This window comes from Choristoneura fumiferana, chromosome 14 (assembly GCF_025370935.1).
Source record: "Choristoneura fumiferana chromosome 14, NRCan_CFum_1, whole genome shotgun sequence".
Classification (NCBI taxonomy): Eukaryota; Metazoa; Arthropoda; class Insecta; order Lepidoptera; family Tortricidae; genus Choristoneura; species Choristoneura fumiferana.
The window spans coordinates 12618003-12639808 of NC_133485.1; the positions used below are offsets into that span (position 1 = coordinate 12618003).

A 21806-nucleotide genomic window follows, 5' to 3' on the forward strand; every position below is an offset into this window, starting at 1 on the left:
CTTACTAGGTACCTTTTATTTTCATGCATTGATATATAATCATATTTTTTTAGTTTAATAAATATATAGAAACTTTTTTCTTTGTGGCTATACCTGATTACCTTGGTCTTAGACGAAGATTTTACTTTATGCACTAGAGCATAAATACCAACTTTACGAGCATAAGAAGTGAAAATAATATTGGATACGTATTTTTTTTTACCCAGGAAACTTTACACCCAATCATGCAGGTAATAGAGAACCATCTACAAAATAAAGTATTTGTCTGAATAGGAATCATTGAAAAATCGAAGTAAAAAATCTCACTTTTGTATATAACTATTGATATCTTGCATTAGTCTGTATATCGTGTCTTGTATGAGTAGAGTGACGTCATTGATCGCGATCACGCGTAATATATCTTCAAAATATGAAAAAACATAGAATTCATTTCCTGTCGCTTCAGCAATGCGTTGCGGTGCACAAGGAAGGCAAGTGGCTTTCATCCATCGGGGAAAAGCTGTAAGCCTGAAATGAAAGAGATTTTTTTATTTATTCCAAACACGACACTAGCTATAAAAGAAGATTCAGATGAATCAAGAAACTCCACATTTCTGAAGTCATTTAAAAAAACTGCAAAAAGCAACGGCACGCGTGTTCCCAGGCGGTCACCCATCCAAGTACTGACCGCGCCCGACGTTGCTTAACTTCGGTGATCGGACGAGAACCGGTGTATTCAACGTGGTATGGACGTTGGCGACCAATAGGCTAAATTGTTAAGTCATAATCGATTTTACCTGTTAAAGAAATGCCTGACATTGTATCCCAGGATATTGCAGACTTCTGCAGGAGTGGGTCTAACAGTGATGTCAGGTGGAACTAGCATGGCGTCTACCTGGAACATTGGTTCCTTATCGTTGAGCATCTGTTCGAACATTTCGAGATTTTCCAGAGTTAATCTACAAAAAATGGAAAGATATCTATATAATGTACGTTATTATTTCTATAAATAAACAACATTGTATAGGGTTATTTTTGTAATAGCTTGATGCCTCGTACCATGCGATTTCCTAAATAATCACGTCAATTTAATGTAGATGGCGTTGCTACAACCTAATTCAAAATATATGACTGTATTTGCAAAAAGAATAATTGAAACTATGTTTCTATAGACATTGAATTCCAACCTTGCATATTACAAAGCCAAAAGAAGAAATAAATTTTGAAAACCAGGGACTAGTAACGCTATCTAGTTAAGCAACGAAGAACTAGTACTAAAACTTGAAACAAGGAACTAGTTACGCCATCTAGTCTAGCAGCGAGGAACCAGCACAATTTTCATAAAATACGAAAGTTAGAGAACCGTGCGAGTTCGAGCTTCCTGCAAATATACTGAGCGGCAAAAATCTGGCCCTCAAATGTATGCATAACAAGTAATTTGTTGAAGAGTGGGCCAAATTTTGTGCCGCTGAGTATATTTAAGGCAAGTATGATCATTTCTTACGTCACAATACATTTGAAAATCTTTTTCTCCCAGTACGTGTAATAAGCAGTCATGACTTGCGACCGGCCACTGCTAGAGCCAAGTATCAGATACTCAAGCTTCATCAGTATAGGCCCGATACGGTCGTAGATGCGAGACAATACGGCTATGCGTTCTAGACGCTCGTTTTCAACTTCGACGAAATATGTCTGGGAACAAAATTACATTTAAAAATTAATACAAACAAAAATTTAGATAATATAAAATATATCTAAAATATATAAAAATAATAAACATATGTTAAGTGGTTATGTCCTTATTTGAGATCGGCGCGATCGATTTGCGTGCTTTAATAGTTTTGTTCTGCAAGTCTGTGTCTTTTTACTTTGCTTGAATGGCAAAGGCATGTTATTCAGAAAGTACCTACAAGAGCTATATTAAATGTAAGGCAACTATACTGAGCGGGCCTCAAAAATTTATGCAATAATAGGTAGTTTGCTGTGTAGAGTGGGACCAAATTTTTGCCGCTGGGGGTATCTCTGCAGTAAAATTGTAATAAACAATATCTGTTATCTTAACCCAGAAAAAGGTAGAGGCGATTTAGCGACCACATGCATTGACTTGGACATTCAACCTTATTGTTTTACTATTAAGTTACAGTATCCATTGTAATTATAAAAAATACCACTAGCTTTAAAAATATCCTTTGTCAGGTATGTATTCGATAGCTGCTTTTGATTCTGTGGTAGTATGCTCCAGTAAATGGGGCCTTATTAAGGGTTAAATTCGTTAGTTTTTAGGAAGTATGCTCCTACATACATACATACATATACATATAGCGTATGTACATAGCGTAGGCTCGATTCGAATAATTATAAACGTAATAGTATAATAAAGACTGTACCTTGACGAAGTATTACATCATCATTAATGTTAATAACTGCATGACAATTTCGAAGCTTACCTTGCAAGGATAAAGCCAAGTGTCATCAGGTTCTTTAGTCACGGGATCGACATAATTTTTAGGTTTCACGATTGGGAATAGATCAAACAACTCCATCTGATCTAATAGAAATTGTATTTCTTTCTCCACCATTTTTAGTTGTTGTCGAACGGCTTGTAGTGATTTTTCACCTGTGCAATTTTTTTTTTAAATAAAACAAATGCAAAAAGCCAACGGCACGCGGTGTTCCCAGGCGGTCACCCATCCAAGTACTGACCGCGCCCGACGTTGCTTAACTTCGGTGATCGGACGAGAACCGGTGTTTTCAACGTGGTATGGACGTTGGCAACGGCAATTCTAAACCTCACGTTCATATTGCAAAAACAGTATTTTTCTTCCTCCAACTATGTTTACCTTTAGTGATATCTTTGATATAATCATTTATCCCCAAAGCAGTCCACGAGAGTCTAGTAAGGCCGGGCATCACGTGTCGCTCCATGTCCAAAAGATGGCGTTTCATGAGAAAGGTTTCCGAAGGGCTGAGAGAGCTAGCAGTGTGGTTATACATGACGATGATTTCGCTTAGAGCTTCTAATTCGTAGTACAGACGGGCCTTTTGCATGGATACATCGCGTATGTTCGCTGGAAGACTGAAACCTGTAAATAATTCGCTCATAATAACTTCCAAAATAACCACAGCAGGAAAGTTTGTGGATTGCTATCACAACTGTTCTGCTATTTTTCGAATAGAATTAGTTTCATGCGTATCTGATTGCGATCTCATAACTTCACTATTATAAAACTGCTATTATTGTTCCATACCGAGCTGTTCCATCAGTTCAGCCTCGTGTATGACGAGAAACAGGTCCTTGTCAAATTGTGGTTGAAATTCTAGGCCATATTCCTGGACTAGTTTGTGGACGGTTAGATCACGCCATGTCACGTCCATCTAAAGATAACAAGGAAAAGATTTATTATCAGGAACATCTTAAAAACAATTGGTCATGAAGTTGCAAATAAACGTAGTGGAAGTTGAAATAAAACTATGAAAAAGATTTTAAAGTCTTCCAGACCCTTAATATTCATGTTTATTGTCATACGAAGATTCTAAAAATAAAATGGTAAAAAAAACTGCAAAAAGCCAACGGCACGCGGTGTTCCCAGGCGGTCACCCATCCAAGTACTGACCGCGCCCGACGTTGCTTAACTTCGGTGATCGGACGAGAACCGGTGTATTCAACGTGGTATGGACGTTGGCAATTGAATAGACCAATTTGATATTTTTATTTCGCAATTATTGGTTTGAATCTAACACTAATATTTTGAGTTTCTCTATACATAAACAAAAAGGTAAGCAACAACAACAACAACGGTGCGAAAAAACTAAATGTAGTAAAAAAATCTCAATAAGTAATTATAACAACATTTACCAATCCCTCTTTCGCAAGAATAGACACAGAGCTCGGAGATCTCACGTTCTCATAATGCTGACCCGGGATCCTCATCAGCATTACTGTGAAATACCAACAATACATAATAATTATCAGTAATTATTAAGTACAGTTCGTGTAATATTTTATCTTTTTTGATGATACTTCACGAGTATAATTTAAAAATCAGCCTACCTACTGTTGGTACGTTCATGAATTTGGTACCAAACAAGTATCAAATATATATATTTTCTACGAGAGAAGTTGCAGAGCTGCTGCCATCTAGGGATTAGATTTAGCAAGAAATTGTTTACTCTCAATCGACGACCACTTGTATGTAATTAAATTACGGTCCAACTTATAAATAATAAATTAATAATTATTTAATTTCATAGTGCCCGACATGTACAGTTCTACTATTGTAACTTTGATAAAATTCTGTAGAAATCGAGACCGCCTATGCCATCTAGTTTGTAGTTTAGGAACCAGCACTAAAGTTGTTTTATCGTTAAAAAAGTTTTGTCACAACAGAATGAATTAAATTCACTACCAATCACTCTATTCATTATTATTATTATTATTTTTTTTTAATTCGACTGGATGGCAAACGAGCAAGTGGGTCTCCTGATGGTAAGACACAACAACAACAACAATAAAAAAAACATTTTTCACTTACAAGCTTTATCCCTTTTCCGTTTTTCGGCGATCTCTTTGTTGACGATGTCCGCGGGTCTCAATGAGGTGTTCGAACCTTTTTTCTTGGCCACGTGAGCTCGCCCCGCGGCTGTCAGCTGCATACCGCGTCCGCCAGATGGCGCTGAATCTAAACAAAGCATAGGATTTATGCTAGCGTACGTCTAAAATTTAGTCACAGTGCTAACTAATAGTCCTCTATCAAGACGTTGTTTTATAATTTTTAATATCGACCTTATATCAACCAAATAAAAAAGAAAAATTATCTGTTTCAGTCCAATTCACAAAATTAAATTATTTAATTATTTACTCTAAATAATTCAATTTTGTGAATCAGACTGAAACGGAAATGGAAGAAGGGCTACGGATTAGCCCGAAACATGTCTAGCTAAACTCGATTTAAGACTTGAGTTATCCGGTACAAAATCATTTAATATGAGTGAGTCTCTCTTACGGCAGTCATGGTACTTATTGCAAATCGTGCGTTAGATTGGTTTTATATTCTTCTAATTCTTTTTCTCTGATTATTATTTCCAACCTTCCTATGTCATAAAAACCGAACAAGGTGCTCAATATTATCTAAAGACGATCGTATCATCAAACGTATTAGTGCGAGTCTCGATTGGTATTTCTGATTACCAATAAAAGTGACGCCAGGAGCTAAATTAACTAAGTAAATAATAAAGATTAAAAGTTCAATTGCGTCAATATTTTTCTCTAAAAAAATATAATCTTCACTTACCATAATCCCCAATAGAATCAGCTTGAAAATTTTGAAAAAAAAATAATTGTACAATCATAATTTGTCATTACGGAAGCAGGGCGCAGGTGTTAAATTGTAAGAGCACTCATTTGCAAAGCAAAGAGTGTTATAAATAACGTATTTACCATCATCTTCTTTTTTGAACACGACGCGTAAAATGTTCTTCTTCATCATATTGTCGACAAAATCAGATGCGCCCTTCACCCATTCCTTGAATTTGCCGTCCTCGTATTCTTTGATGAGCTTAGAAAACGCTTTGTACTGGAGAAACGCTTCCTTCTTTTGTTCGCAATCGTTTAATTCTGGAACCTGTAGGAACATACAAAACCAAGGTTCCTACGAAATAGCGTTCAAGCACGGACCCCAGTCCGATTTTAGAAATTCAATTTTAGATTCTAAGCATGTAATGAATTTCAAGTCCATCCGACCACTAAAATTATGTCAAAATTCAATTGCGACATTTGCAATGCTTAAAAAAATTACACCAAAAAGCCAACGGCACGCGGTGTTCCCAGGCGGTCACCCATCCAAGTACTGACCGCGCCCGACGTTGCTTAACTTCGGTGATCGGACGAGAACCGGTGTATTCAACGTGGTATGGACGTTGGCAAGCATTGATTCAAATAAAGGCATCACAATCTTTTTTAACACGTGATCTTACCGTTTGAAATTTCATGATTGGTTGTTTCATTCTGTTGAAGAGCGCTCTCGCCCAGTAGATAGCGCCAGCGACGGGTGGGTGATTTCTTAGCAGAGGTGGATTCTTGCGAAAACGCTAAAAAACAAACAATTATACAGTTTTTTTATATCAAATAGCTGGCAATCTAATAAAAGTACTATTTCACGCCGTTATTCTGTGGGAGTGTGGTAGTAACCCGGTCGAGCCGGCCCATTCGTACTGCAGCCAGCAAGTGGTTACAGTAGAGCTCTACCACACCTAAAAACACTTGCGCAACCAAAAATAAATCTAAGTAGAAAAGAGAGATTCACTAAAATAATAAATAATACTAATTTAATTTATTGAATCAGGCGTTACTTTGCGGAGGTCCATATAAATGAACTAAAAGAATTTCAATTTTTTTTAAATTTTATTTTTTTATTATAATTTAAAAGAATTTGCGGTTTTTTTTTTTTTATTCGACTGTAGCAAACGAGCAAGGGTCACCTTGTAAGAGATGGGTGAGCAAGGAAATTCTTTTAGTTCAATAAATACTAATTCCCATACCGTTAACGTTTGATTTTGACCAAAATATTTTCAGCATTTGCACCTAAGGCAACAATATCCCCCCCCCCCCCCCCTACACTTCAGTACCCTAACCCAATAACTTACAGTGAACTTGTCCTCAATAGCGGTTATCTCCTTGATGAACTGTCGCATCACGAGATCGAACTTGGTAGCGAGCTGCCGGCGGATCGACGGGCGTGTGTCGAACTCTAGGAACTTTAGTAGCACGTCGAGAGCCTCTTCTGACGACCTGGGGATAGGATTATAGCTTCTGCACGATAGACAAGGTAATTGGTTCAGTGATCTAGATCAGCGGTCAGCAACGCGCGGCCTTTAGACCTATCTCCATGCGGCTCGCGACTGCTTTGTAATATCACTTATATAGTACCTAACCTACCTACAATAAGATAACTAGATAGATCTTATATATCTAGGTACGTTATAAGTGCCCGTCTCTATTTTTTTCACTATGTGGCCCATGTCTGCCAAAATGTTGCCGACACCTGATCTAGATATAGCGCTATTAGATGCTGTAATGAATAATCGAAGAGCGAACGTTGAACAAGAAGTTGCGAGCGTGACTAAATGTACATCTTTTCATTAGTATAAAACAAAGACAAATCCCTCCGTTTTTGCCTGTGTATGTATATGTATGTACGCTTAGCTCTTTTAAATTAGATACGCAATGGATTTTGATACGAGTAAATCAAGAGGAAAGTATATTGTATAAACGGGCGAAGACATTGAAAATTTTCGTGTCACAATGGAAAAAATAATAGTAATTTTGTTTCGTGCAACTTTTTGGTCTTCAACCAAATAATACAACGCGTCTACCCTTTGGACAAACATCGTAACATAGAACGTGTTGATAAGCGTATTTCTAACCTATAAATAAATAAATAAAAAATAAATAAATATCATGGGACACTTGACATCAATTGACCTAGTCCCAAATTAAGCAAAGCTATGTATTTACAAAGCCTCATACTAGCCACAGATTTACCTAACGGAGATATTTTTTTATGTAATAGCAGACAAACGAGCAGATTGTTCACCTGATGTTAAGTTATACCCGTCGCCCATAGACATCAGCAGCATCATCAGGAGTGCAGATGCGTTGCCGGTCTTGCCAGAAATAATGATTTACGAAGGAACTCGGTATTTCACTCATTGTCCAAAGGGTAGACACCGTTTTACATATTACTAGCTACACGGCCTAGCTTCGCGTGGGCGATAACGCTGTTGATTAAAGGCTTTCGTTATTTTTCTTACTTTTTTTCAAAGTTGCACCCAAGCGAAGCGAATCAATTTAGTGACATCTTGCACAAATGTCTATTCTGCCCTCCTAAGCCAAAAGGCGCTATCTCAAAAAAAAAACAACACTTGGGCTATTAATTGTAGGTACCATTTTATTTTATAGCTAAAAGCCGAGTTTAGACTAGCAAGAAAAATCGTGCAAGTTGCATTACATTGCGAGGCCGTAAAGCCAACGAGTTTGTAGCGGTCAATCGAGCGCCGCAATGTAATGCAACTTGCACGATTTTTCATGCAAGTCTAAACTCAGCTTCAATGTGTTAAGTATCATTAGCAAGGTATAATAATTCAAAAGTTTTTTTTTGAGATAGCGCCAGGCTTAGGGAGGGCAGTATTAAGCTTGAAACACACGAGAACGGTGGCGAGCCGGTGCGGCGCGGCATTTAGGCACCTAGGCGGTACCGGTTGTAATATTCGAGCTAACATGAAAGAGGCCACACAGAATAACGCGCGGGAAATAAGCGTGGCGCGGTATTCTGTGTGCCCTCTTTCACGTTAGCTCGAATATTACAACCGTGCCCGCCTCCGCGCAGCGCCGCACCGCTCCGCCTACGGCGGCAGCGTGCTTTAGTCTCACCTCAAATTCCCGAAACTAGAATTGATATAATTCTTCGCCTCCTCTTCTAGATACCGCACCTCATTCCAGAAATCCCCCATAATGACGTCCCAGTTCTCCTTATTGTCGTACACGAACACGCTGAAGTCTATGGTCCTGATGGGGAACACGAGGTGGACGACGCGCTTGCGCACGTCGTCTATCTGGGACGGGTCGCTTATGATCGACGCTAGCTCCATGCCGAATATGCGCTCGAAGTCTATCAGGACCTGGTGAAATAAACCCAGGTTAAATAACAACATACATATTTAACACATTGGTAGCTTGATACTTGGCTTATGCCCGTACCTTGTTCCAAAAAAAAACCGACTAATGCAGCGTTTCCACCAGAGGTGAGCTGTGCGAGGATGTGTAAAACGAAGCGTTCCCATTGGTTTACGAAAAACACATCCTTCGCAACACATCCTCGCACATTATTGGTGGAAACGCTGCTTCAATGTCGAGAAACTCTTTCGTATCGAAATGATAATAATAATATAATATTTTATTGTTCAAAACACAGGCTAATCCTGCTCGCTAATCCTGCCGTGAAGCAGCAGTGCTTGCACTGTTGTGTTTCGGCGTGGAGAGTAAGACAGCCGGTGAAATAACTGGCACTTGAGGTATCCCATCTTAGGCCTCTAGGTTGACAACGCATCTGCAATACCCCTGGTATTGCAGATGTTTATGGGCGGTGGTGATCTCTTACCATCAGGAGACCCACTTGCTCGTTTGCCATCCAGACGAATAAAAACAAAAAACTTAATTACAATAAGAGCTCTGGACACTAAGTTAGTTTAGATACACTGTGTTACAGTCGCCAGTGGATATACCCTTATCTTATCATGAACTTTGATTCGTTGTTAAAAACAAACAGACTTTCAACATTGGCGTGCATTGGGTCGATTCCAGGACAGGCAGTTGGTAGTTTGCGCCACAGCAGCGCACCACCAGGGCCCAGTTTCTCAAATATTAGTGTTTCGTCTCATTTTCTCATACAATTTATGAGACAAAACACTAATATTATCAGCCCAATATGCTTCGAGAAACCCTGCTCCCTACTCAATGCACGCCATAGCATATAGTCAAGGAGACCGTCACACCAAGCCTACCTGTATGACATCGCCCAAGTCTCTCGCCACCTGACCGATGTAATCAGTCCGTGTAAACAGTAAGGGTTGGTCAAACTCCCAGCGGGCGCCTTTCCCGCTCAGCTCGATGTTGTTACGTGTCTCTTTGTACAGGATGTGCCACATCTCCATAATTTTTTGACCAGCTCTGGCCAGAGAGAGCACTTCTTCGTTGGATTTGCTGGAGACGAATATCATTGATAACCAAATCTGAAGAACTTATAGTAATGTAATATTGGTGATCAGTAACACTGACCCCCTGTTTCACCATAAATAAATAAATAAATGTGTAAGTTCTGCGTGTCTCTTAAGATAAAACAGGCTATAAAAGAAAAATCATGAAGAATATTTTGGTCTCAGGTCAGACAAATAAAAATAAATAGGGTCAGAAATAGGGTTGATCTTACCAAATGAAGAGGCTGTTTCACCACCCGTTGATGAATTTTATTTGACGGATAAATGTGATGCCGTCTCCGTGTTTTATTCAAATAGACAGAGGCGGCATCACATTAATCCATCAAATTAAATTAATCTACGGGTGCTGAAACAGACCCTTAATTTGGTAAGATCCGACAACAATATTTGTCTGATCTGAGACAAAAATATTTTTCAGGATTTTTCTTTTATAAGTAGCCTGTTTTATCTCACGAGACACGCAGAACTTACACAAAAATTCTATGTTTATTGCGTTTTGCTATTAAACTGCCGTTTTGCAAGTGCTGCGTTTAAAATTGAAGACAAGGTATGTTTTGAACCACCGATGGCCGCGCCGAGTATCCGAGCAGTAAAAGCACTGGCGCTCAGTTTACGGTTGGCTTTCCGTTCGAGCTCACCATAAAAAGGAGCCACGGATAGGTGTGAAACATGTCGGGCATACCCCGACCATACATGAGTGACCCGTGCATCTATTTTAACAATTAAGTAATAACTTACTCGAACAGCTTATGCACGTTCAGGAACCGCTCCAGCTTGTCACAGAGGGCCCAAGATATCCTGAACATGAGCGGCACCATGGTCTCGTCCGTACGGTACCCTTTGGACAGCACCCACATCATGTAGATACTCTCCACTAGTTCCGGCAGCATATCAATCACTTGGTGCAGTGGGGAGTCGTCTTCTATCACCTATATTTTTTATAGTCACAGTGAATAGGTCTCTATGGCTCGAGATCATTAATCGCAATTGTTGAAATTTGCACTTATTAAAAGGTGAGCTGAACTTTTTTTTTTTAAAGGAGTAGGTACATACTTATCAAAACTGCACTTCCTAAAATTATTGTGCAAAAAGTGCACTCTCCTAAATTTCATCATCATCATCATGTCAGCCGAAAGACGTCCACTGCTGGACGTAGGCCTCTCCCACGGCTGAGTGGAGAGCATGGTCTTGTGCTTTCCGCACCAACCAGGTCGTCGCCTCCTAAATACGGTATTTGACAACTCCTGATTTTGCCATATCTTAATATTATTATGAAAATATAGATAAACAGATAGTGTTTAGCGAAGAGAAAATTTAAATCAGTTGAAAATTGGATTTATAGTGATTTTTTGAAAAACCTATATACCTGTCTCTTTCTCAAACGCTTTTCTCTATGCAGCAAGTATGGCGGTACTGGCGTGTGACGTCACATGCCAGTAGGTCTTTCTCTGTCTAATCTTGAATTTCAAACCTTTATAACTTTGTTATTTGTAAAGGTAGCTTAAAAACTGTTTTTCTGTTCGATAACAGGCATTGTGTAGTTTAAATTTATAAAACATATACAAAATAGTCAAATACCGTATTTACACTATGAAAATAAATATACAGTTTTGAATACAAGGATGATTTCACAGTTTTTCATTACTTACATCATACCGTGCATTGATCTTTCTGAAGTGTTTTTCGGGTAAGCTTACGATACTAGATAGAGTAGAGTCTATTCACAGGAAATGGATATTTTGGGAGTGTACATTTTGAGGTAGATAAGTTCACATTTTGAGAAGCTGCAGACTCTGGGAAAGCATGTTTAACTTAAATCTATCGAAAGCACACATATCGGCCGATCATGGAATTAATGCCTTACTCACAAATACATGCAAAACACTCGATCTTCACTAATTATAATTGAATACTTGTAGGCGAGTGGCCGCCGGTTCGCACTGATTCTAGTGTTAAATTTAAGGGAAACTTGGAGAGATAAAAAACAGCCATGAGGTGAGCAGTAACGGAAGTATACTGAGACAAAGAAACGACCGGAAAAAGACCGGAATTTACATACATATTACCAACACAATAGCAACACTCTGTTGGTGTTGCCAACAATACTTACTGTGAAAAACCGCATCAGAGTTGACAAGAATTTCAGATTGTCTCCGGCCAGGTTGTACTGATCCACTAATCTTTCTTTGTAGCTCTTGAAACTCTGTATAAAACGATATGATAGCACATATGAATATGACCGCAAAAGTTTTAATAATATATATCAATCCTACTTTATCCTACTAAGTATACTAATAATATCCTCCTAATGTCATTCTGATGCTATTTAGACGAGATTAGGTGTTGAGATAATTTACGCCCTGCGGAAGGACATAAGATACTTTCATTTACTTATTAAAAGAATAGAAAAGGAAAATCTAACCCTTTACACTCTTTGAAGCTCAGATTCAATGGTATATTTTAGTGATTAAGAATTTTCAAATAACAATCAAGAACGTTTCGCAAAAAAGTTTTAAAATTTAATTTTCGATCATTCTTTAGATCGCGGTAACCAAAAATTTATTATCCGTACGAACTAATGAGGACATTCTGGACGACTGTTAATTAACCTTTTTTTAATTTACCCTGTACCTGCAATTGATTTGCTAATGGAGGTCGATAAAAACGTGCAATATTTTTATGAAATATTCTAAAATGCTACAACAATTACGTCTAAATAGGTCGGATCAGCTTTATTCAGCAGCCCCAATATCTTGACGACCATAGGTTGTTTCAGTTGCTCCACCAGCAATGAAAGCTCTGCGTCCCGCTCACGCCAATACTTATATTCCGCTACTGGTCCCTCCCCTTCTCGAGTCTATGGACAAAGAATAAAAAAAAAACAATACATTATTAATTTATTACGTTCATCCTGGAAATGTCTGAACACAAAACAACAAGTACCTACGGCGCGTGCATGAAGGGTGTGTCTAACGATATGGCTCTAAGTTGCATACGAATCAATAAATTGGTTTAAACTCAGCATTCATAGTCTCTCAGCATCAGTTCTGCCCATCAAGCGAACATCGTTCTGAGCGAGTTTGATCTTTGATATATAGCATTTATTGCTGCGATCAACTAGTGAAAAGAATCCTCTCAGGCGGTGTGAACAGCCAACAATCAACTATAAAATTATGTTTCTTTTACCAACGCAATCCAAATCTTTTGTTCCTCTCTTGAGAGATAATAGTCGATATGCAGTCGCTTCCCCACCCTTGGTGGGACTGTAGAAGTGTAGAAATGTAGGAGTGTGGGAGTGTAGAAATGAGCATGAACACTTACCTTCCCCAAGCAGGCAGTAATAGTATTGTCAATATGAGTCTCCCACATAGCGAGTGCTTCCTTCAGCTGCGACACGAACGCCGGGTCTTTAACGTCTAATATTGCTTGTTCTTCCGTCAGAGCCGGTATGACCGGCATGGGAAGCTGTATCTCGCCTTCTATGTGTTCTATCGTCCTAGAAATGAAGTTTAAGGGTAAATCAACTATTTGGTGTACGTTATTCTGCCCCGTCTGAGACGTCAGACACTCGTCGATACACTTTGTTAGAAAAATGTTTGCAATGCTATTAGCACAAGTAGCTCAGGAGACGTTACCATGGCAACAAGGCACATTAAAAAGTTGATTGACCCTAATTAAAATTGAAATCACCTTCATAGGTTTATCGACTTTAGTGCACAACTGTCTGCATCCAATGAAGGTCTTTGCAGCCGAGTCGAGGCGTTAGTCTTCCATTGGAACCATTTCACATACAATTCGACGTAAAAAGCACCAACAAAATCACAAGCAAATCGCAAAACACAACAATACACCAACCTACAACTACACAACGCCAAAAAAAAAATGAAAAACTAAACAACAGTGTTTGCGTAGACCTGCTGGCATTTCTATTACTCTTATTATTTTGTGATTATCTACAAATCGAATACAAACAATTAAATAAGTAAAAACTTGGACTAACCAATCAACGATTCCGACTAGTTCTTTTATGTCTCTGCTAACTTCTTCAGCTGTGCTCTTCTGTTCACCTTGTTCGCCTTGGAAATCATCCTAAATCAGTTTAATAATGTTTATTTATAACATGTATTTAAAATAATGCATGCTTATTATAGGTATCTACAATATGTATCAATTTGTATAATTTAATTAGAAGCAAAAAATTATCTAACATCTACTTTTATAACTATAACAAGTCACATAAAAATGAACTACTTAGGTAAAAAAATATATAACAAAAACAATACAAATTCAAATTTAATTTAATAAAATTAACTTATAAGGACCCAAATATTATTTTCCAACATCAACTTAACTACGACTACGAGTACTTACAATTTGTATAATGATGACTTATAGTATACACTCAATGCAACCGAATCGTATAACAGGGTGGAACCTTCGTGCTATTAAAGTCATTTTGACATCCCATACATTTCCCAAAGAAATCATATTGAAATTGATTATGAAAAGGTTCCACCCTGGTTACGCGATATATTTTCCTCAACTGTACAACTGTAGTTACCCCGTCGGGACCTAAGAAGACGTCTCTTTGTTCCTCAAGCTTAGATGCTTCAGCTGATGAGCGCATGTTTTTTATTCTGCAATAAATAATAAATAATGTGTTAAAGCTAAAGCTAATACTGACTGCTGGGCCAAGTTTCTCGAAGCACATAAAACACTAATAATATTAGTGGTCTCATTTTCTCATACAAAATATGAGACAAAACACATATTATTATTATACTAATATGCTTGAGAAACATGGCCCTGAATACACCATATCACGATAGATCCTAAATATTATTATAATACCTCTTCTCAGCGTTTTCGCCTCTCGCTATGTTGGACATTCTTCTGTAGTCGGATGGACGGAGATAATTCACCTGTAATTTAATTTAAATAATAAAAATATTAGTTTATTGACGACTTGTGAACCTGACTTTTAGCTTTGAAGCTAGTGGTTCCCGGTTCAAAGCCTTGTAGCGACCGGGGTGCCTACCTCGAACGGTATTTCACAAGGTGCGAAACTCAATTAAAATAAGTACCGGGGCGACCGAGCTTTGCTCGGGCTAAAACTCGATAAGCTAGATCGATTTGTCATCCCCAAAAACCCCCACATACCACATTTCATCGAAATCGTTAGAGCCGTTTCCGAAATTTTGATTATATTTAATTCTTATGTCACAAAAATCACACCCACTCGATCACAATCAACACAACCTAAATAATCGACCTATAATATAGTGACATTTTATGAAGAATTCACCTTAGCCGCTGCGAAATGGATGCCATGCCATATCTGGCCCGGTGGTAGATCCGGCGCGGCGCTGGATGAAGGTATGACGAATATCAATGTTCAAGACGCTCTTATCATTTAAACAGACTCTTACAGCTCATCTACTACGCTACGCGCGACCGGCGGTGCGGCGAAATTTTTCTGCTTTCATTGCGTGTGTTGCTAGGTAACTACTGTGCTGAGAGCGTATCGGGCCCACAATGAATAGAGAAAATGTACGTCGGTCGTGCCCAGTTCTTACCGGGCGGGGGACTTAAATATGTGCCGGACATTTAGGTAATCTACATATAGATACACTTTAGTCATAAAATTTGTGATTTGTTCTAGTAGTACGAAATACCTGTGAAGCAGTCTCATCCATCTTATGGTGCGCCCCCGCAAATGAGATTTGACGAGACAAGTTACTGTTAGACGACGTTTGGTTCATCACAGTGATCTCGCGGAATTGCTTTTGGAATAATGGTATGAAATACTGAAACAAACACAAGCCAGGTAGGTACACATTACCGAAAGACGGGAATTTGGTAAGCTGAGCATGTGGTTAGCTGAGAATGTAGCTGAGACTGTGCTGACACAGAATGTGGTTAGATGAGCATATGGGTGAAGACCAAAAAGTTGCACACCGTTAAAGCTGCGTTAGCTACCTAGTTATAATTTCCGTTAACTTTTTCCATTGTGACACGAAAATTATCCATACAAATGTATGATTAATTTTTGTGTCACAATGGAAAAAGTTAATCCATACAAATGTATGATTAATTTTCGTGTCACAATGGAAAAAGTTAATGGAAATTATAACTACCTGCTAACGCAGCTTTAACGGTGTGCAACTTTTTGGTCTTCACCCATTTGTATTTTGCGTTTCAGAGGGTCTACTCCGAAATTCTAAAATCGAAGTTCGTATCGTACCGTCCCTTTCACTCTCATATTAACTAGTAAGTATAAGCGTCACAGGGACGGAACGACACGAACGTCGATTTTCGAATTTCGTAGTAGCCCCCCTGGTTTTAAGGAGCGTTTCTGTTTTTCACTAACCAATAGAAACGCTTCATTTCGACTCAGGAAGACTTACCTGTTCAATAGACTTTCAACAATACACCGTTCTCGTAAAGTTCTAATTAAGCTGTCGGTTCAGAAGTTAAAATACTTTTTTTTAATAGAAGCTACGACCAATAACCAAACGAGTTCAAAGTGTGACAAATGAGTTACCTCTTCTTTTCTTCTATTTCATAATCTTACCTCTTTTAGCTGTGCTCCGAGGCTCATGAGTATTTTACCAGAGGTGAGACCGACGAGAAAGTGTTCAGCCATGGTGGCCATGGTCATTTGATCGTTCTCGGCCAGCGGCACGCCCTCTGGCGTCTGCCGCACGAAGTATATATAGCGGCGGTTGCGGTTAGTTGCTTGGGGGGTGAAGGCGCCGAACAAGGGAATCAGTTTGGGGTACTTGATGATGCGGGGTACCGCTCTCTGGTGAGAGGGAATGTTATATAATTAATTGAATCAGGCGTTACTTTGCGGAGGTCCATATCAATGAACTTAAATAATTCCTCTGCTCACCCGCGACCATATGATAGCTAAGTTTATGCAAGATATGCGTGTTCATGCAGTTCCTCCAAACACAAAACACGCCTTTACAGGAAATAAATAAAAATTCAAGGCAGTTTTATAATTATGACGAATAAAATTTATTAATATGTTGTGGGTAGTTTTGTTTGTGAAAAAATATAGGTAATTAGTCTAACATCTGGTAGTATGGTGTACATGTTGCTCTGAAGATGAGCTCTAGTTGAGTTCGAAACGCGTCAGTGTATTGTGGTGGTGGTGATAGATGGGTTTGTGTTATTTGTGTGTGTTATTACTGTGTGTACGTGGAGGAACTGCATGAACACGCATATCTTGCATAAACTTAGCTATCATAAGGTCGCGGGTGAGCAAAGAAATTCTTTTAGTTCAGGGAATGTTATGTTATTATGACGATGTGATTTATTTATTTATTTATTTCTAATAAACATTACATGATGCGTCCAAATGCGTCGTAATGGTCTTGGACGTATTTAAGTAGTGTAAATCGTCAATTACTGGCCACCTTTCAATAACTGGCCGACTTATACTAAAAATGAATTCTATTTATAGGTGTCCAGAATTCATTTTAGTATAAGGTGGCCAGTTATTAAGGGTGACCATGTATTTATCTATATAAGTATGTTTATCCGTTGCCCTAGTACCAGTCCTCCACATCAGTGTGGTTGAAGAAATATAGGTATATTTTCTACAGCTTGTAGACAGCGATCTTATTCAATGAATTCTTGATATTTCGATGCATCTACCAGTGATTACCAGTGATATAGTATGATGAGGTTTAATCAATCCTTGGTTAAAGGGCATTTTTACTTTAAACGACGCAAAAAAAAATACTGGCACTTGAGTTATCCCATCTTAGGCCTCTAGGTTGGCAACACATCTGCGATCCCCAGGTGTCTATGGGCGGTGGTGATCTCTTACCATCAGGAGACCCACTTGCTCGTTTGCCATCCAGTCGAATAAAATCAGAATTGGGTAATCTTGGTTTCTCCGTACACAGAATCAAGAGCATTATTGATTTTGACGAAGAAAAAAAAACGTCCCCAATTTTCCATAAACATTTTATGCGTCCATTTTGTAACGACCCATATAAACTAAATAGGAAGAAACTACATGAAAAAAGTCACAAAACTGACAAAAAAATAGGGACACTTTTTTTCTTCGTTTAAATCAAATTACCTAATTCTGAAAAAAAAGATATGTTGCGTCATTTAAAGTAAAAATGCCCTAAAATGGAATTCAAGTCGTGAAATTAATGTTAAATTTCTTACTATTATAGTGTAATATTCTAAGGTACCATCGATTTCAGGATCTACTTCTTCAGGAGCTGAAACATTTAAAAATTGATTAGACTAGTTTTATTTTTAAATTATATGGGAAAACCTAAAATAATAAAAAGAATATCTTACGTGGCGGAAAGAAATAATTGTCTTCAGCGGTCAGAGGTCGCTCCTCTTCCTCTAGTTGGAAATCCATTGAAGCCTTCGTCAGATCAGGCTCGCTTTCCACCACGTCAGCAACCGCCGTCTCCTCTATATCTATGTTAATTTATAATATGAAATGAAATGGAATATTGTACACTCAAACTAGTTAGCTAAGGTCGTTTTTTCAAAGGATCGGTTTCCTGGCTGGCCGGATTAGGCGTTTGGAAGCCCCGGAGCAATGAAGGCATGCGAAAAAAGACTGCTTGAAAAAAAACGGATATTAACTACGTTATTTTTTTACAGCTACCCAGAATATTTCTTAAAAACCCCCCTCACCTCACCCCTGATAAGTGATAATTAATATGCCCCTAAGTGTGTAGGTACCATCAGCCAAATATGTGGTCTACCACCCTAAAGTTGATAATCGTTTGCATGTCATACAATAATAATGCCAATAGACGTGTTTGACAACTTGAAAGTTCAACTTTACATATTCATTTGATAGAAACTTGTTTAAAAATGGATTGATTATTTGGTGAATGGTATGTTAATTCGTGCTAATCCTGTAGTTGCCCGGTTCAGAAACAAAATGTATTGAACTTTGATGCATGTTTAATCCTTCTTCTCAGTATACATATAGGTAGGTACATTATAAACATGAAAATTACGGGATACACCTATTTTCTAAACACCAAAACATATTTTGGAGATATACGTACCTATTATACTTCTTTATATCAAAATCCTTACCATCATCAGGTTCCAATTCTGGAAAATAAATCAAATAATTCAATTAGACAAATCACAGGAAATCGAAAATTGAGTTAAAATAACAAGGTATAGTCGAAATTGATATCTGAAGTTTGGTTTAATAAAACAAAAAAAAGTTTTTGATGCTTAATAGGTACAACCTTTTTATACTGATTGTACTTTTTGTTGACTAAAACTGCATTGTCATACAAACTATATTTCTGTACCAAATTACAAGTGAATGCCATTGATACCAGGAAGTGGTAAAAAATTGTTTGAATTTTTTTAAATGACAGGTTACGAAGTTACTTAGAAACAAATCATATGAATTTTGCAAGTCAAATAAAAAGTCAAAGTTAAATATGATATCTTCTTACCTTTCATGCTCTTCATGCTTTTAACGCTTTTCATACTCTTTACACTTTTCATACTTTTTGCCTCTAGCATGGTAGACTTTTCGGGTATGGGTTCCTCTTTTTTCCCCTTCTTCCCCTTTGGCTTCTTTTCCTTTGGTGGTGGAGGGGGGGGTGGAGGTGGAATGAGTCCTAATGATGTGTAAAGGAAATACTAACATATTAGCAAAAATCTGACACAGAGAGAAAGCTACATTTTATCTGAATTAAAATTTTGTTTGCCAGAATGCCACACTCCTAGACACATTAAAATTAAAATATGCACCTACATTTTTTCAGTTATGGAGGTGGGTTTTATTAAAGTGGTATAAAATTTTAAAATATAAAAAAGTTATTTTTAAGTTGAAATTTACAGTTTCAATTTTTTTTTATCTATGTATGTATGTACCACTTATGACCATCATAGCTATTTTACAAAATTTTAGCAGTTGACTGTTTCAACTAAGCACTAAAACAAAATAAATAATAATTTCTTACTCCATTCAGTAAACTCCTTATCCTCGTGAATGAGCTTGTCAACAATGATTTTAGCGACATAAAAAGTTTTTTTATCCAATTCTAAGTCTTCAGGCTGAATCGGTGCTGTTAGAAATGCAGAGAATTTCCTTCTCATTTCTTCATCATCAAACATTTGGTAGTACAGTTCCTTGTCATCCATACCAATGAAGGAAATGATACGGTCCCTGATCCATATAGATCGAGGGTCAGTTTGAATATTAATGAGATCCACATCTGGTACATTGCTGAGCTGTTCCGTTGATAACTGCTCAGGTATTTGCACCGGTGCGGCCATCCTAAAACATTTTTGTATACCAGTGTTACTAGATGGCGCTAGTATAAATACTTGGGCATAGAAAATTTATATAAACCTCTTTTCAGTCCGTAGTTAAAAGAGGTTTTATTCTTTTTTTTACTCCATGATAGTTGGTTGCATCATTTATTTGTCAATATTAATTAATCTCATATATAATTAGTTTGCTTAGTATTCAGTTAAAATCATGAATTTCCTTAATGATCACACTGAATTTTCCCAGTTTAAAAGAGAGCTGATGGCGAAATTAAAAGTAACCCAAATAATTTATAGCTAATGAAAGTATACAAATCTGTGTCACATGTCACATTGACAATGAAATAAATACTGTGCAAAAACCCTATGACTTAGTTTTAATGGATCTGCAACACTGATAATGAGGTATGGTGATCACTTATTATTCTATCAAGTTTACCCTCATCAGCAATTGATTGTAAAAGCAAAACTTTGTGTGTGATTGTTCTTCCTAAACACTAAAACGGCTGGACGGATTTGTATGAAATTTAGTATGCAAATAGCCGGATATTTGAAATAACACACGGCCTACATTTTATTCCGACATTCTCACTGGATCACGAAAAATCCCAAAATGTCAACAGCATATATTAGAGAAGAGGTTCCCAATATTTTTTTTTCATAGACCACTTTCAGTTTTACTGTCGGTAGATCCTCTGCTGCTACATTACTACTATATTCCTAAAATATCCATTTTTTTCACGCCAACGTGGACCTTTTTGGACTGGATCACTGGACCACTGTAATTTTTGAGAATACCTACCTACTCACGGGAATTTTAGTCAAATCGGAATTTCAATGCAACTGGTGAACCTATTCTAATGGTTTATGCATGTCAAGCCGCCAGTAAAGACTAGTTTTCGATAAATTATAAGTTATTACCTGACCACGAATACCAAAGGAGTCGAATAGGAACTTTTAGAGTACCATGATTATTCACTTTACATTCACAAAACTCTGTATAACAATTACTACACTTTGTTACCTAATAGACTCAAAAACTAGTCTTACTTTACGGTCATATTACAGTAACTTTTTATTATTTATCGATTACACAGTTATCCCTACTTTGGTAATAATAAACAATGGAAATCAGGGATACGTAAATAAGTCGGACTGTCATGGCAACAGTTGACAGCTTTTTGAATTTCTTGCGCCAGAAAAGAAAACACATGACAAGTGTTGCTAGGTGCTTAAATCACAGACCACAACACAAACGAGAGATACTTTTTTTACAATTTCAATATTCATAATCTGTGTTTTTATCGAATCATTCTTAAAAACTGTTTGCTTTTACAGGTAGTGCGCCTCTAATAAAATGGCCGCAAAGTAAAAGTTAAGTAGTTTAGAACAATGTAGGTTTAATAGGCCTCGCACCTGCAAGGCTAAGTACTACGAAACTCGAAACTCGAAGTTCGTATCGTACCGTCCCTCTGACACTTATACTATTTAATACGAGAGCAAGAGGAACGGTACGATACGAACTTCGAGTTTAGAGTTTCGTAGTAGCCCTGCTGTGCGTGAATGCAAACTCCTTGGTTGGAATGTTTTTCGTATTGGCAACTTTGGGTGAAGCGTTTTTACGTTCTCTAAGAAAAAGAGGATTCCCCGTTTTACTTGTATGGGAAACAATAATGTACAACTCGGAATGTACGCGCAATAATGTACGACGTGATAATCCGAAGCATTATTGGCATTATTGCTTCCGATTATCATGCCGTACA

General features: G+C 37.7%; 1 protein-coding gene and 4 non-coding genes across 5 annotated transcripts in view; all 5 read right to left on the bottom strand.

Annotated features, from left to right (window-relative positions):
- LOC141435194 (dynein axonemal heavy chain 10-like) overlaps positions 1 to 21172 on the bottom strand; it is a 122726-nt gene extending 101554 nt beyond the window's left edge. Inside the window, 28 exon segments of the mRNA XM_074097822.1 lie at positions 307 to 507; positions 777 to 938; positions 1484 to 1671; positions 2427 to 2596; positions 2820 to 3062; positions 3228 to 3354; positions 3836 to 3918; positions 4512 to 4658; positions 5417 to 5600; positions 5953 to 6066; positions 6622 to 6766; positions 8408 to 8655; positions 9538 to 9736; positions 10489 to 10679; positions 11861 to 11953; positions 12461 to 12607; positions 13072 to 13246; positions 13751 to 13839; positions 14312 to 14387; positions 14602 to 14672; positions 15426 to 15557; positions 16325 to 16555; positions 17941 to 17996; positions 18079 to 18207; positions 18844 to 18861; positions 19221 to 19388; positions 19734 to 20050; positions 20965 to 21172. Of these exon segments, the coding sequence (XP_073953923.1) occupies positions 307 to 507; positions 777 to 938; positions 1484 to 1671; positions 2427 to 2596; positions 2820 to 3062; positions 3228 to 3354; positions 3836 to 3918; positions 4512 to 4658; positions 5417 to 5600; positions 5953 to 6066; positions 6622 to 6766; positions 8408 to 8655; positions 9538 to 9736; positions 10489 to 10679; positions 11861 to 11953; positions 12461 to 12607; positions 13072 to 13246; positions 13751 to 13839; positions 14312 to 14387; positions 14602 to 14672; positions 15426 to 15557; positions 16325 to 16555; positions 17941 to 17996; positions 18079 to 18207; positions 18844 to 18861; positions 19221 to 19388; positions 19734 to 20049 (4103 nt within the window). The 5' untranslated portion in view covers position 20050; positions 20965 to 21172.
- On the bottom strand, positions 620 to 737 carry LOC141435409 (5S ribosomal RNA). Its single transcript, XR_012452162.1, has one exon. It is a non-coding gene; the product is annotated as a 5S ribosomal RNA (ribosomal RNA).
- LOC141435396 (5S ribosomal RNA) lies at positions 2634 to 2752 on the bottom strand. The gene has a single exon (XR_012452150.1). It is a non-coding gene; the product is annotated as a 5S ribosomal RNA (ribosomal RNA).
- On the bottom strand, positions 3545 to 3663 carry LOC141435405 (5S ribosomal RNA). Its single transcript, XR_012452159.1, has one exon. It is a non-coding gene; the product is annotated as a 5S ribosomal RNA (ribosomal RNA).
- LOC141435406 (5S ribosomal RNA) lies at positions 5782 to 5900 on the bottom strand. The gene has a single exon (XR_012452160.1). It is a non-coding gene; the product is annotated as a 5S ribosomal RNA (ribosomal RNA).
- Positions 21173 to 21806: the final 634 nt, after the last annotated feature.